A 15114-nucleotide genomic window follows, 5' to 3' on the forward strand; every position below is an offset into this window, starting at 1 on the left:
AGTATTGTTAGTCATGAATCCATACTCTCTTCATTACTATCTTCAAAATGCATATGCAAAGTGACCCCGGGAATCCCTACTGGTTTGAGGTCCATCTCCCCTTTTTGAGTTTAAAAATGGCGCTAAACCGGTCCCAAATAATTCTGAGTTTGAGTTTATTTATCAAATTTTGGATAATGGTCCCTAAGAAGTCTGGTTTCCGTCAACAACAACTAGGTTTAGAAATTTACAAAATTGTACACAATGAAGTCCAGTTTATAGACCATGACCAATTATTAATCTGTATGGTATGGGGTATGTCAACTCTTCCCCAAGAGAGGATTCAACATGCCCAATCCTTAGGGTTGAAAGATAATCTGCTCCTAGAGGTTCCTGGCATATTCCCATTCCTCTCAGCTCAATGAGATGACATGCACACTTGGTCGAGCCCGGCCCCTAAATGTATGTAGTTGTTGAATAGAAAATTACAGTTCCGTGGACAGTTCTAGTCCACCAATCCTTAAAATGAGCCTATGTTTGTATCAGAGGGCAGACCGGACCAACTGATAGATCATCCACTAGTGCCGAAACGAAATAGAACAAACAGTATAAGGAACACATTTCATATATTTTTGCCCATGTTGGTCATTTGTTGGTTGTGGTCATGTTGGTTGTTTCCACTTTTGGGTAATATCAATGAGTAAATATACACACAAACAATATATATTCCAAATATGACGTAAAAAGTACAAAATGATGGACAATGCAACGATGACACAGCGAAAAAAATAATTTATGCCAAGCCTGGTACATACATAGTATGACATATTACAGAGATTTATTGGTTAATATCGGTAACTCTGTCAAATGAATGACGCTGTAAGCTCTGTGAAGATGAAGTCCACATCGGTAAAACTATAAATCACCGGATGACGCATTCATGTGGTAAATATAATAGGTATGGTGCTGTATAAGAGAGTAAATACCACCTATCCAATGGCAATAACTGGGTTGTAACCGGGATTCTATTGCTGACTGGTAACCAATAAGAGAGCTCCAAGTTTAGGGCCGCCTCTCTGAAATGGAGGGTTCTGATTGGTCACGTTTTATACCATACCGTACCATGCCGTTCCATTAAGACCTGGGGTAGTGATGAAAGACCGAAAACAATGTAAAACATTATGACACTAAGCAAATAACACTGTGCCTTTTTCATTAATTCTGTGCAAAACCGAGACCCTGATTAGCATAAGCCAACTCGGTTACGGACACCGACCCGCCTCGAATCTGGGAAGTAGCTGGGAGCTCCCTCTTCTTATCCCATTTCCACAATTCAACATCTCACTTGTCAAAAATCAAAAACATCATCAAACATGTTCCCAGCCGGAGCTACGAGTGGCCACCGGCTACAAAAAGTTGCACCATTTAAACCACACAATTCTCCCTTAAAAGTTATAAGGATCGGTAAAATTATAAAATTTTGCAGGTCTTAAAATGGAAGCTTTTGGAAACGTCTCCCTGTGTATTCCTGACGGATAACACTCCTTCCTAGAAAATATCTATCCTACCAGTTTAATTTACCCAGAAAACAAAAAAAAATTAAATAAAATAAAAAACCAAATAAAAAACACTAAATATTTATATATACTTTCCCTGCTGCCCCGACCCCGACATTCCAAAGTAAAAAAAATCAAAAGATAAAACTTTGTACACGTTGTAAAAGGAAAATAAACCGAAAATATCTTAACTCACGATTATTATTTGTTAGAATAGTGCGTTCACCGAAGATATGTAGATTTAAGCAAGCAATTTTTTATCTTTTTTTAGGAGTTTTTAGTAATAACTTTTATACAAGTTTGTTTGTTTTTTAGAAGCATAATCTCTCCGATCGCTGTCCCTTCCTCTCCCGTCCCCCTTCTCCTCGCTGTAGCCCTGGTAGAGAGAGAGGGAGAGAGAGAGTCGTCCACGTCAGATATTCCCAACGTTGGTTTCAATGTTGTTCTGCCGCTGTTGTTGTTTTTTGTTTTATTGTCGGTTACTATGTGTTGTTCTCGCTGCCGTTGTCACGTTTTTTTTTTAGGAGAAGGTGTGGAGCTTATATGAAATATTCCTTTTTGTCGTCAGACCCTCCTTGTCCACCCTCTGCGTTGATAATGGCGGTGTCTGCATCGGGGGCGTCATCCGATCCTTTGGCTTCATGGGTGAGATAGGTCCCTGAAAATGGACAAATAGACAAGACTGCAACATCACCGTTATCATCCTCTCATCAGCATAGTAGGGGTAGGGAGATAGTGTGCGGTAAAAGGGATGGGAAGTCCTGTACACAAGTAGGGCTCTCCTCATACCGGTAACATCAACGTTCTCCCTTCTGTAACTGCAGATACTTCCAGCCCAGACGGAGGAGTCAACAAGACATTGGAGGGCCTCGCCACAGGAACAGGGACCTAGATTACCATATATACTCAAGTATATAAAAAATAAGCCAACTCGGCTTATACTCAAGTCTATAAAACAATACACTTGTATGCTTACCTCCGTCGCACACCCCCAGCGTCCTCTTCTCGTTGCCGCTTGTTTTCTCCCTGCAGCTTCAGCTTCCTGGTAGAGGCAATTCCATGCTCTCGGCCCGAGCACACACTATGATGCGCCGTGTCGCCACCTGATTACATCATAGTGTGTGGGCGTGGGCAAAGCGCATAAACGCGTCTCTACCTGCATTGCCAAAGCTAAGGGGAGAAGACAAGCCGCAACGCAACGAGAAGAGGATGCCAAGGTGAGTTCCCGAGGTAAGTACTAATTATTTTAAGGGGGTTCTACTTCTAATTTAATTTAATTATTATGGGTGGCTCTGCTGCTGGATGTTGAGGCGCGCTGCTACTGGACGTTAAGGGGGGGGCTTTGCTGCTGGACATTAAGGGGCTTTGCTGCTGAACATTTAGGGGGGGCTCTGCTGCTGGACATTTAATTATTAAGGGGGCTCTGCTGCTGGACATTTAATTATTAAGGGGCTCTGCTGCTGGACATGTAATTATTAAGGGGGCTCTGCTGCTGGACATTTAATTAAAGGGACATTTCTGACACTAGGCTTATACTCGGGTCAATAAGTTTTCTCAGATTTTTTGGTGGCAAATTTAGGTATCTTGGCTTATCCTCTAGTTGGCTTATACTCGAGTATATATGGTAACTGGAAATCTCCTTTTCCCTGCAGATTAATATAATGGGCTGCACAGCCCTAGTCAAGTTACTGGAGTTATGTGGAAGATCCTTGAACAGAAAGTATGGAGAGTATTTACATGTAGAATAAAACTAACTTCAGAAAGTTTTTCAAGAACCTACGGCAATCTGCTTGAGGTCTTCCTGTTGAGGCCTTCAGGTTAATCATGATGATTGTACCTCCCAGGACCTGCCACCTACCTACATGCATTATACACATCTAGACTGCTAGGAAGGGTCATGTACGGCCCAGAAATCATATCTACCCAAGTCTAAAGGAGCGCTAAACCTTAGACCCCTTGAAAAAAGCTATGGTCCACATGACATCAGGTTAATGGTCATGGTAGGACAACTAACATAGAGTAATGGCCGTCATCCATAGGCATCCAACTGGAGAGGACTTTATGGAAAAGAAGTCTTCTCCTGACGGCCAAAGGAACACTTATGGTTTCGTTGGCTGACTGTGATGGGACGTTGTGATCTAATCTACTATATCGTCAGAGGGCTAAACAATATCTACTACTAGTATAACGAAGCTGTAACCATCCCCCATAATTTAATGATTGGTTGGAAGTGCAGATATTCTGGACCACAATGTGATATTAGGCGATGAGCGTGCAGGAAATCCATCATGGTGGACCTTACCTTTGTGTCTGATCAGGTAGCGTCCCAAAACGATAAGAAGACAGAAAAGCAGGAAGGCGATCACCGCTACCACTCCTCCGATAACAGCGTGGTCAATGCTGGACTGGGAGGGGATGGGGCTGGGGTCTGCGGAGGGAGGCCGGATGGGAGGGTCATAGAAAGGGAAGACGTGAGGTAGAAGATAGAGACAAGAGATACAAATTTTTGTAAAAAAAAAGGTAATAATTATATCAGAAGAAATACATAAAGTAGAAAAAAAAGTAGTAAATACAAAGCAGTGCAGGTAAAAAGCAGGACAAGAACAAGCAGCAGGGCAGAGGAAACAAAAGGGAACATAGGCCAAGTGTGGATGTCCAGTGTGGGAGCCTCGTCATGACCTGTCCACTACAGGTTCCCATGTGGGTCACATCCACTCAACAAGTCCACCATTGATCTCCTGATCAGGGGGTACAGTTAAGGATGACTTTTATGGTTTGGTAAGTGCCTGTATATAGTACAGAGAAGAGGCCAAGGCCAAGACATGTGGCCGGATATCGAATGTAACGATGTATCTCAGTCTGTGGGACCACCATCAAGCCCGGAGGCTGCATAAATCATCAGGTGAACAGAGCCACCACGAAGAATATGATGACCATCAAAATCCATCCTGATAAACCAGGGACATTACTCATAGATCCAGGCACGGTGACTGTGGTAATCTACTTATATCTGTTATCCATGGTCTCCTTCCTTCTACAATCAACTTTTATAATTATACTCCTGGGGGTTTTACCCCTTTGTGCTTCACAGGCTGTTACGCTGTCTCATTCTCCACCCTGCTCCCTTAGAACTCCACTCTCCACCCTGATGTAATCCGGCAGGGAAGGGCACCTGTTCAGCATGTGAAGCTATTGCACAGAAGGGCTCTGGTAATAACCCCTGGATCTATTATTTTCAAAAGTAGATTTTAGAAGGAAGGAGGCCATGGATAATAAATATAGATAGATTATCATGGGACCTGGATCTATGAGTAATGTCCTTGGTTTACCATGATGGATTGTGATGGTAGGTAAAACTCCCTATACCAAGGTCTGAGCGGGATATTCTCAGCAGGTAGCATGTTATAGAGCAGGAGGAGCTGGGCAAATTGTACATAGTGTCCTATCTGCAGGCAGCATGTTATAGAGCAGTAGGAGATGAGTGGATTGTACATAGGGTCCTATCTGCAGGCAGCATGTCATAGAGCAGTAGGAGATGAGCAGATTGTACATAGTGTCCTATCTGCAGGCAGCATGGTATAGAGCAGGAGGAGCTGAGCATATTGTACATAGTGTCCTATCTGCAGGCAGCATGTTATAGAGCAGGAGGAGCTGAGCATATTGTACATAGTTTCCTATATGCAGGCAGCATGTTATAGAGCAGGAGGAGCTGAGCATATTGTACATAGTTTCCTATATGCAGGCAGCATGTTATAGAGCAGGAGGAGCTGGGCAGATTGTACATAGTGTCATATCTGCAGGCAGCATGTTATAGAGCAGGAGGAGCTGAGCAGATTGTACATAGTGTCCTATCTGCATGCAGCATGTTATAGAGCAGGAGGAGATGGGCAGATTGTACATAGTGTCCTATCTGCAGGCAGCATGTTATAGCGCAGGAGGAGCTGAGCAGATTGTACATAGGGTCCTATCTGCAGGTAGAATGTTATAGAGCAGGAGGAGCTGAGCAGATTGTACATAGTGTCCTATCTGCAGGCAGCGTGTTATAGAGCAGGAGGAGCTGAGCAGATTGTACATAGGGTCCTATTTGCAGGCAGCATGTTATAGAGCAGCAGGAGCTGAGCAGATTGTACATAGTGTCCTATCTGCAGGCAGCGTGTTATAGAGCAGGAGGAGCTGAGCAGATTCTAAATAGTGTCCTATCTGCAGGCAGAATGTTATAGAGCAGGAGGAGCTGAGCAGATTGTACATAGTGTCCTATCTGCAGGCAGCGTGTTATAGAGCAGGAGGAGCTGGGCAGATTATACATAGTGTCATATCTGCAGGCAGCATGTTATAGAGCAGGAGGAGCTGAGCAGATTGTACATAGTGTCCTATCTGCAGGCAGCGTGTTATAGAGCAGGAGGAGCTGAGCAGATTGTACATAGGGTCCTATTTGCAGGCAGCATGTTATAGAGCAGCAGGAGCTGAGCAGATTGTACATAGTGTCCTATCTGCAGGCAGCGTGTTATAGAGCAGGAGGAGCTGAGCAGATTCTAAATAGTGTCCTATCTGCAGGCAGAATGTTATAGAGCAGGAGGAGCTGAGCAGATTGTACATAGTGTCCTATCTGCAGGCAGCGTGTTATAGAGCAGGAGGAGCTGGGCAGATTGTACATAGTGTCATATCTGCAGGCAGCATGTTATAGAGCAGGAGGAGCTGGGCAGACTGTACATAGGGTTCTATCTGCAGGCAGCATGTTATAGAGCAGGAGGAGATGGGCAGATTGTACATAGTGTCCTATCTGCAGGCAGCATGTTATAGAGCAGGAGGAGCTAAACAGGTTGTACATAGTGTCCTATCTGTAGGAAGCATGTTATAGAGCAGGAGGAGATGGGCAGATTGTACATAGGGTCCTATCTGCAGGCAGCATGTTATAGAGCAGGAGGAGATGGGCAGATTGTACATAGGGTCCTATCTGCAGGCAGAATGTTATAGAGCAGTAGGAGATGGGTAGATTGTATATAGTGCCCTATCTGCAGGCAGCATGTTATAGAGCAGGAGGAGCTGAGCAGATTGTACAAAGCGTCCTATCTGCAGGCAGCATTATTAGCATTATAGAGCAAATTCTACATAAAATCCTCAGTTCCTCCAGCTCTATAACTTGCAGCATCAGATTGTATTCTCAGTGTGATAAGTCCCTCATAACTCAGTATCTTGTACTACTGTGATGTGACAGAGGTTGAGTGTGGGATATAGGGAATAATTGGAAACCCCCCTCCCAAAAAATATCAAATTTTTTTTGATGTTATAATGGAAATAAAGCTGAAGGAGTGAAATCAAGTGTCTATAGAAGAGAACATTCACAATTCATGCAGAAGCTGAGAGTGAAGACAGGGCACCTAAGACGTCACGGATACCTTGGTACAATGTCTGGGACTCTGCAGGTGGTATGAGAGGTCAGTGTGGTAGACGCCAGACAGCGGGCAGGACAATGGAGGTGACAATATGGAGGAAGCATGGGGAGGGAAAAACGAGAGATGGTAAAACGACAAGCAGTGGATTCAGCCATTAGTAAAGCCATCGGAGAACGTCTATGGTCAGTGGTCACCATCGAGCAACGATGACCTCCGACACCCCCCATCTGCATGCATCAACATAGAAATACACTAAAAAACAATCAGGCAGAAATATCAAAGCAAATCTGTATAAACAGCCATTTTATGGAGCGGATGACTATTATTATAACATATTTTATAATAATACGTTCCCACCATGGCCGTGCGTGGCGGTCCCAGAACAAAAGAGGGAAAGGAACAAATCTTTGGGCTCTAAATTATCCATTGTCACATAAATCAGACCCCTTGAACCACTCAAACAAAATGGCCGACCTCTAGTTCTCCTCCGAGTCGAGGTTGCTATGGCGACGACAGTGGCAAAGCCATTTTCTGGGTCTTTGTTCTAGACCCTGACAAAGGCTTCAAAGGCTGCGCAAAGTAGATATACAGCACGGCTCGATTCACTTTATATTTTAATTTCTTTTTGATCTGCACTTCTCCCGGTGGTTGACAAACAAGAAGGAGCCCTGACAATGGATCTGGCATCGGCAAGACTCTCTAGCGTCAAAGGAGTTAACAATACAAGTCTTCCACAGATTCCTGAATGGAGAATCAACAAAACACATGGCTTCTGAATAAGCACCTTCAATTACATTAGGAATTCGCATTTTTCATGTCGGTGGGTAAAAATAGAAGGAAATATTTTTCCCGCCCACATAATCCATGTATTTGTGCTCCGTAGGAAGCCAGAAAAGCTGATAAGACTCATGGACATTTTACATGGAAGCTGGAAAGTTTTACGGAACTGAGGAGTAAATTCAGGCCATTTTTAGACTACTTCGAGGAACAGCGGAAGAGGGACGTCAAGTCAATGGGGGTCATTTACTAAGGGCCCGATTCGCGTTTTCCCGACGTGTTACCTGAATATTTCCAATTTGCACCGATTTTCCCTGTATTGCCCCGGGATTTTGGCGACCCGCGATCGGATTGTGGCGCATCGGCCCCGGCATGCACGCAACGGAAATCGGGGTGGGGGGAGGGGCGTGGCCGAGCGAAAACCCGACGGATTCGGAAAAACCGCCGCATTTAAAACAATAAAAGTGTCGCTTGGGACGCGCTTACCTTCACTTGGTCCGGCTCGGTGAATTGCAGGGCATTCGGATGCAGCGACACCTGGTGGACGGCGGAGGAACTACCTTGATGAATCCAGGCCAGACTCGAATCCAGCGCAGAGAACGCGCTGCTGGATCGCGAACGGACCAGGTAAGTAAATCTGCCCCTATGTTCATGGAAAAACCTGCCGGGTCATATCTGAGATGCCTTCAAGAAGGATCAATTGAGTGATAAAGGAGACCCTCCTCTGTTTCCCTCAGTAGATAATTTCCTACTGAAGAAGGTCTAAACCATGGGGTGTTGCCTCATAAGTCATGGATAAACATGTTGATGAGAACGCAACAATGTTATATCCTCAACGTAGAAGGAGAACTGTGGTCTTACAGTGGAAACTCTTTCAGAGGACCATTCCAAAAGAGGATGAACAGTAGTGGTGGAGAGGTGGACTTTTTAAAGTGGATGACCAATATGTGAAATATATGGTGGAACTGGAATCACAAGTTTCTGATGACCTTCTCTTTTGCTATTTTGGTCCTGAAGCACCATTGGCACCACATGGATTCATGAGTAAATCTCTCAATGTCCCATTCACAGAATCTAGCTGAAGGATGACGTTATTGATTTTAATCAAGGAAGTCATCCAGGCCCCTCATGTACCTCATCCAAGTTAAAAAATAATCTTCCAATGCACAATGTAATGAAATCAACTTAATTTCCAGAACCTTAGATGAATGAATGCCCACAACCATCTTATTCAAGTCAACACATGGTCAACTCTTTTGGAAAGTGATCAACTTGGTCACTGGGTAAAATCTGTGCCCTAATTGTATCTGTAGAATATAAATTGATTCCATAGGAATTTACTTTACTCAAAGACCATGGGGACTATGAATAATAATAATAATTATTTATTTATATAGCGCACACAGAGTTTGCCAAATTGGTCCCTGTCCCCATGGGGCTCACAATCTAAACAACCTAACAGTATGTTTTGGAGAGTGGGAGGAAACCGGAGGTAACCCACACAAACACAGAGAGAACATACAAACTCGTTGCAGATGTTGACCTGAGTGGGATTTGAACCCAGGACCCCAGTGTTGCAAGGCTGTAGTGCTACTCACTCAGCCACCGTGCCGCCCTTATGAACCTTTTGGCACCATATGGATTTTGGAAGGCTTCAACAAAACCAAGAACTCCTGATCAATGGACACAACCGACATCTTATCTTACAAAACCTAATTATTCGATCATGACTATGACTAACTATGTAAAGAGATGACAATCGTAGACTTCACAAACGTTGGGTAGCTAAAGGTCCCATAGCCTTCTAATAGGTACGTTCTACACCACACTGACTCTCTTTCAGTTGACATGGGCAGAGTGAGTTGCGTGAGCCGTACTACAAACAACATCACATGGCCTGTTGTTTGCGGCCTGAATTCGCTCACATTCTTGTGCATGGGGCATTAAAGAAGTTAGCTGGTAACGCAAAAAAGATCCCTTGTCTTTGAGAGTACCTTGTGAGACCCAATTGTTCAATCTCTATGCCACTTCTGCTGCTATTGCCCATGCCGAAATACTGGGTATTAGGAGGTACACCTTGCCAGATGGCTATATCTCTACTCCTTAGGTCCTGTCTCCATTAGTGCTTCCAACACCCCCCCCCCCCCCAATCAATTTATATGAACATGATAGCAAGGGGATGGGTTAGGGAAAGCTAATTGTCACACCCTAAATATCAGACTACAAGTAAAACAAAGCCCTTATGAATATTTCCTTCTCCAGACCTGGTTGGCAATCAAGGGATTGGTAAGAAGTATCTTCTCTAGCAGCAAAACAGAGTGGTACTTTTTCGAGCCGCCTTGACTTGAATTACATGGACAACCATTCATTTTCATGGCTGCCATGTATTACTACATCTCTAAACATGAGAGGCGAATGTCTGGTTTGATCATTTCCGAAGTAACCGAACCCTTCATGTGTGAAACTACGATCAAAAATATTATAACACGTCAACGTCGGCTTGGTGCTAAGTTTCATATTCTCAATGTTGTGACTCAAATTGATTCCGAAAAAATTAGGCATCGTGTACTATGTCAACTTCTGCTTCACTGCCGAGGGTTAAGTCAGAGTCGCTATAAATTCTCACATAATAACTAACACAATTCTTTCCCATTAAAAAGCCATTTTCCGATGGCGCCCTCCCTTACATTTCTGGCATTGATTTTCCGGAGGGGGCAGAAATAACTCTTTAAATTAAACAATTGTTGGACAAATTAAATTCTGAAAGCACTCGCAGGGAAGTGCTATTAATCGATGCCAACTTCTTGCTGTTTAATACACAAACGTATTCAAAGAAAAGAGGTTTTATTCTCTTGATTAGCAGCGAAACGGGAAAGCGAGCCGGAGGTAATTGATTAGGTCCGTATGATGATCGTCGCGCTGTTTGTAATTAGGAGAATCAGGGAGATAGGACGGAGGAGCCGGGGTCTGATCTAATGGGATTTTTGTTTTGGTTTGATAACCCAAATGGGTTTCTTTATCAAGCCGGAACACAACGGGGAAGTGCTGATACGCGTCGTACCGGCTGGAGATCTGGGCTGGGGATTCAGTGGCGTGTACACATGTGTTTGATTATGGCAGTGTTAGTTCATGACATCTCTGACCGGGTACAAGGAGAGGAATGAAAAGTGGGACCTAATTAGAAATAATTTGTTATATTACCCAATTACAAGCCGCATTAACCATCATGTCTATGGTCTTTATAGCTGGTTTTACTGAGCACTAAATTTCTTCTTTTAATTACGGTAATATTTAGTGCTCTGCTTTGCTATATTATATTTATAAAGCCATCCCTACATGTCACCAAGACGTACAGAACATCTGCTTGTGCTACTTCCCATACCGTCACAGTGTGTGACTTCTCAGAGTTTGGATTGATATTCACTTTTGGACACCGGACGTACAAACAACGGGTTAAGTTTGGGACTTGTTGACCTACTTTAAAGGAGTTTTCAACTTTTAGATGAAGAAGGCCAGAATGGACAGAGAAGGCTTGTTCTCTTATCCACCAGATTAGGAATGATAGAAAGAGCCAAATTTCATTGTACACAATTTTACTAGCCCCCATAGTGGAAAACATCAGTTGCTCAATGTGAAACTAGGTTGAAACTTTTGGGTATGGTCTTTTCTAATTCTTCGTAGTATACCTTAAGGGAAATTGGCAAAATTGATGTCTTCTGAGAGGTTGTTCTTCTTCTTTGGTCACATCAGAGATGACCACCACTCCTGGATAAAGCATCGTGACACGTTGGCCATTGAAATAGATGGTTACATAATCCGGTTTGAAGCAGAAGAAAAAATAGAGTTACTCAGGTGGGTGCATGTAACCCTGTAAATCCTGGTTCAACGGATCCAAGCCACAACCATCAAAGGAGAGAATGGAAGCAGCACTCAAACTGAAGGTGAAAAGCCAAAGAATTCCTTTATTCACCCAGCATAACAACGTTGCTATCCTGGGTGAATAAAGGAATCCTTTGGCTTTTCACCTTCATCTCGAGTGCTGCTGCCTTTCTCTTCTTTGTTGGCATCAAAATAGGTGGGTTTGTAGGGTGAAAAAACATCAATGTTTATAGGTGACACCTTTCCGTCTCAAATTAATATTATGGGGCAGATTTACTTACCCGGCCCATTCGCGATCCAGCGGCGCCTTCTCTGCGGTGGATTCGGGTCCGGCCGGGATTCACTAAGGCAGTTCCTCCGCTTTCCACCAGGTGGCGCTGCTGCGCTGAAGAGCATCGGAACGCACTGGAATACACCGAGGCCGGCTGAGTGAAGGTAAGTGCAAGCTCCGCGACACATTTTCCGTTTTTAAATGTGGCGGTTTTTCCGAATACGTCGGGTTTTTGTTCGGCCATGCCCCCAGATTTCCATTGCGCGCATGCCGGCACCGATGAGCCACAATCCGATCGCGTGCGCCAAAATCCCGGGGCAATACAGGGAAAATCGGCGCAAATTGGAAATATTCGGGTAACGCGTCGGGAAAACGCGAACGGACCGGGTAATTAAATCTGCCCCTATATGTCTTCATGAAAAAATAGCCCCCACAAAGAGGTTTCTGTATGTGCCATCCTTCCAGGTCCTTATTCCTACAGCCGTTCTGCTGTTCTCCAAAAAGTATTAAAACATATAAATTTCCGCGGCTCTAACTGCTTTAGATGTAAAAATGGATTTATCTTTACGAGCGTTGATAAACAAATGACAATACGTGAAGGCGCTGCGCTGAGCAGACTCCGGTGCTATGTCTTGTGAGGAAGGAATTTGTGCCAATACTTTATTTTTTCCACAAAAACACAATTATTCGCACATTCGTGATATATTGTCAAACTCGGGCAATCTTATTATTTTCTAGTAATGGTTGTAATTTTTTTTTTTCTTTTTTTGCCCATTGTGTTGCTTTTCTCTGTCATTTTGTTTAATATTCTTTCTAGGTGCACACACTGACTTATCTCCATTTTCCATACAGCTCCAGGCAGTCTTTTTGTTCTCGAGGTGCAACCATTTAAAATTAGGGACCGGTTATCTTCAGGAAGTTTCGCTAGATGTATCTTATAGGAGGGGAGGAACAATAATGTTATTAAGGTGGGCACCTTGTCTTAAGCGGGTGTCTTAATTTTTTCATTATATTGGTAATATCACGTCAATGCCCTACAAAAATTTCAAACATAAGTCTACATCCCTGTATGGCGTGCAATCTAATTTTCTTATTGGAACAATATTATGAAAAACTATAAGCTATTTAGAACATTTTGTAGTGGAGTAAGAGAGAAAAGTAGAGAACCTGGAAATTTATTTTTTAAAGGATTAATTCAAAATGGCTGCCTATTTATTTAGAATTCTACAAATAGAGCTCATGTTTTATCTCACAAATCCAAATTTCTAAGAACCTCCAAAACAAATTTAAGAGGATGTCCAATAAGTGCAGCCCCACTTATAGTTCTAGCCCCCAAAGCGTTGAGCTATAAATGGGGAACACTTGCTAGTGTCTTCACATCCAAAGACAAATCTGCCCAACAAAAAAAAGGTTTAGGTTTGTGATGACTAAAGCCTCCTGACACTCACAGTTAGCAGAGATCTCAATTGCCCCCTCAATTGCCCCTTGGGCACATTCCTAAAATACAAAAATTGTCATACAATACATTGATGCCAGGCCATACCTAAACACTACAGTTCTCTGAATATCTGGTTCATAGAAGTTTTTCCTGAGTGGGACACCCTCTTTTTAAGATGACCGTGTACCATACTAGGAATGTCTGGGAAAACTCCTCTAATTGAGTAAGGCTAAGGAAATGCTCTAAGGCTACCGACACTGAGAATCTAATAGTCAATGACTGGGCCAAATAATTGTTGGCAGCACAACTATTTATTCTATTGTCATTCAATGGGGGTCATTTACCGACGGGTTATCCGAATATTTCCGATTGTGGTGCATCGGCCACGGCACGCATACGACGGAAATCGGGGGGGCGTGGCTGTAAGAAAACCCAACGGATTCGGAAAAAACGCCGGATTTTTTTAAAAAAAGTGTCGCTTGACACGCACTTACCTGCAGTGCGTAGGTCGGTGAACTTCAGTGCACTCCATCGAACTTCAGCGCAGCAGCGACACCTGGTGGACATTGGGCGCACGACCTTAGTGAATCGCCGGAAGACCCGAATCCTGCGCAGAGAATGCGCCGCTGGATCGCGAATGGACCGGGTAAGTAAATCTGCCCCAATATGTTTGTTCAACTTTAGAAAATCTAATGATGATCCTCAAAGCTACAGCAGGAACATGTTGAAGGAAACGTGTTCTATAGAAGGTTTTTGTCTGTTTTTGTCTTGCTAAAATTCTTAGGGCCTGGACATAATTGTGGTTGGCGATACAATTGTTCATCCAACATGTTTTTTTTCCAGCTTTTGGACATTTGATAATGATTTTTTGATGTCCTACATCTGGCAACACATTAGTGCCAGGTTGGCCAAACCCTTTGCTTTTGGCAGGGCCAACCATTTCTATGGCTCGTCTTGAGTTTACCGTGATGACACATTTTATGGTAAAGAATAATTGAGTTATTTGATCCCAACTTACTTTATTAAGGCTGTTTTGGTTCTTATGCTGACCACACAGCCGGCCTGCCCTATTGATTTTGGTAGGACTAACCAGCCATCCTATTTGTATGGGTAGTTTGGACTCTTTTTAGATGGCAGATTGGAAGGAAGGATTTAGGATTACAATAGGCTCTATCTTTTTTTTTGTTTTCAAGGGAGAGGTGTCTAGAAGAGTCTTATTCTTTTCTACTCATTCAGATGCTGGGCCAAGAGGTCGGGGAGGCAAGGAAGAGCAGCAATTGGCTGGATGAGCAAAATATGATTATGAGTCTTTGTTGGTTGTAGGTTTTCCAAGCTATAAAATGCAGGTTTTAGCTCATGTTCTTTTGCTCAACGCCATCACAGGCCCCAAAAGGTCTCTGAAATCCTGAATCGGTTGTGTACAGCAACATCAAATTATCAAACAGATTAAAATGATAAACACCATCTATTCCTGGAGTCAAATATTGAATTCCGAGCTTGACATATTCACTACTAATTAACACGTGCAATTAAATAATTATTTAATAAGCTGGCGTTTAATGTCTCCATCAGAGATCCAACACTTTGCCGAAATATTTCTTCCTGATCTTTATGTAACCTCGTATGATAAGACTGTTTGTAAACTTATGAATATTCAGGGAGATTGCTCATTCAGACTCCCTATCTTTTGATGCTTTGTTTGGCTAACGATGGCAGTATAATTAGTTTAAAAAGAGATAATGAGAAAGAATGATAATTACCAGGCAACATTAGAATTAAACGGATCAGGAGAAATTAGAACTGGCTTCTTCCTAGTGCGGG

The 15114-nt window shown here is 43.1% G+C and overlaps 1 protein-coding gene across 4 annotated transcripts in view; it reads right to left on the reverse strand.

The window, feature by feature from the left end:
• Positions 1-586: 586 nt before the first annotated feature.
• Positions 587-15114, reverse strand: part of CADM3 (cell adhesion molecule 3) — a 265166-nt gene continuing 250638 nt past the window's right edge. For 3 of the 4 annotated variants that reach the window (XM_072115133.1, XM_072115132.1, XM_072115135.1), the window contains 3 exons: positions 6932-6952; positions 3838-3963; positions 587-2193 (listed from right to left, as the gene is read on the reverse strand). In XM_072115133.1, coding sequence (XP_071971234.1) covers positions 2075-2193; positions 3838-3963; positions 6932-6952 — 266 coding nt within the window. In that variant the 3' untranslated portion in view covers positions 587-2074. The remainder of the gene's footprint in view (positions 2194-3837; positions 3964-6931; positions 6953-15114) is intronic. The other variant, XM_072115134.1, reaches the window with a different exon arrangement.

The sequence above is a fragment of the Engystomops pustulosus genome, chromosome 7 (genome assembly GCF_040894005.1).
Source record: "Engystomops pustulosus chromosome 7, aEngPut4.maternal, whole genome shotgun sequence".
Lineage (NCBI taxonomy): Eukaryota > Metazoa > Chordata > Amphibia > Anura > Leptodactylidae > Engystomops > Engystomops pustulosus.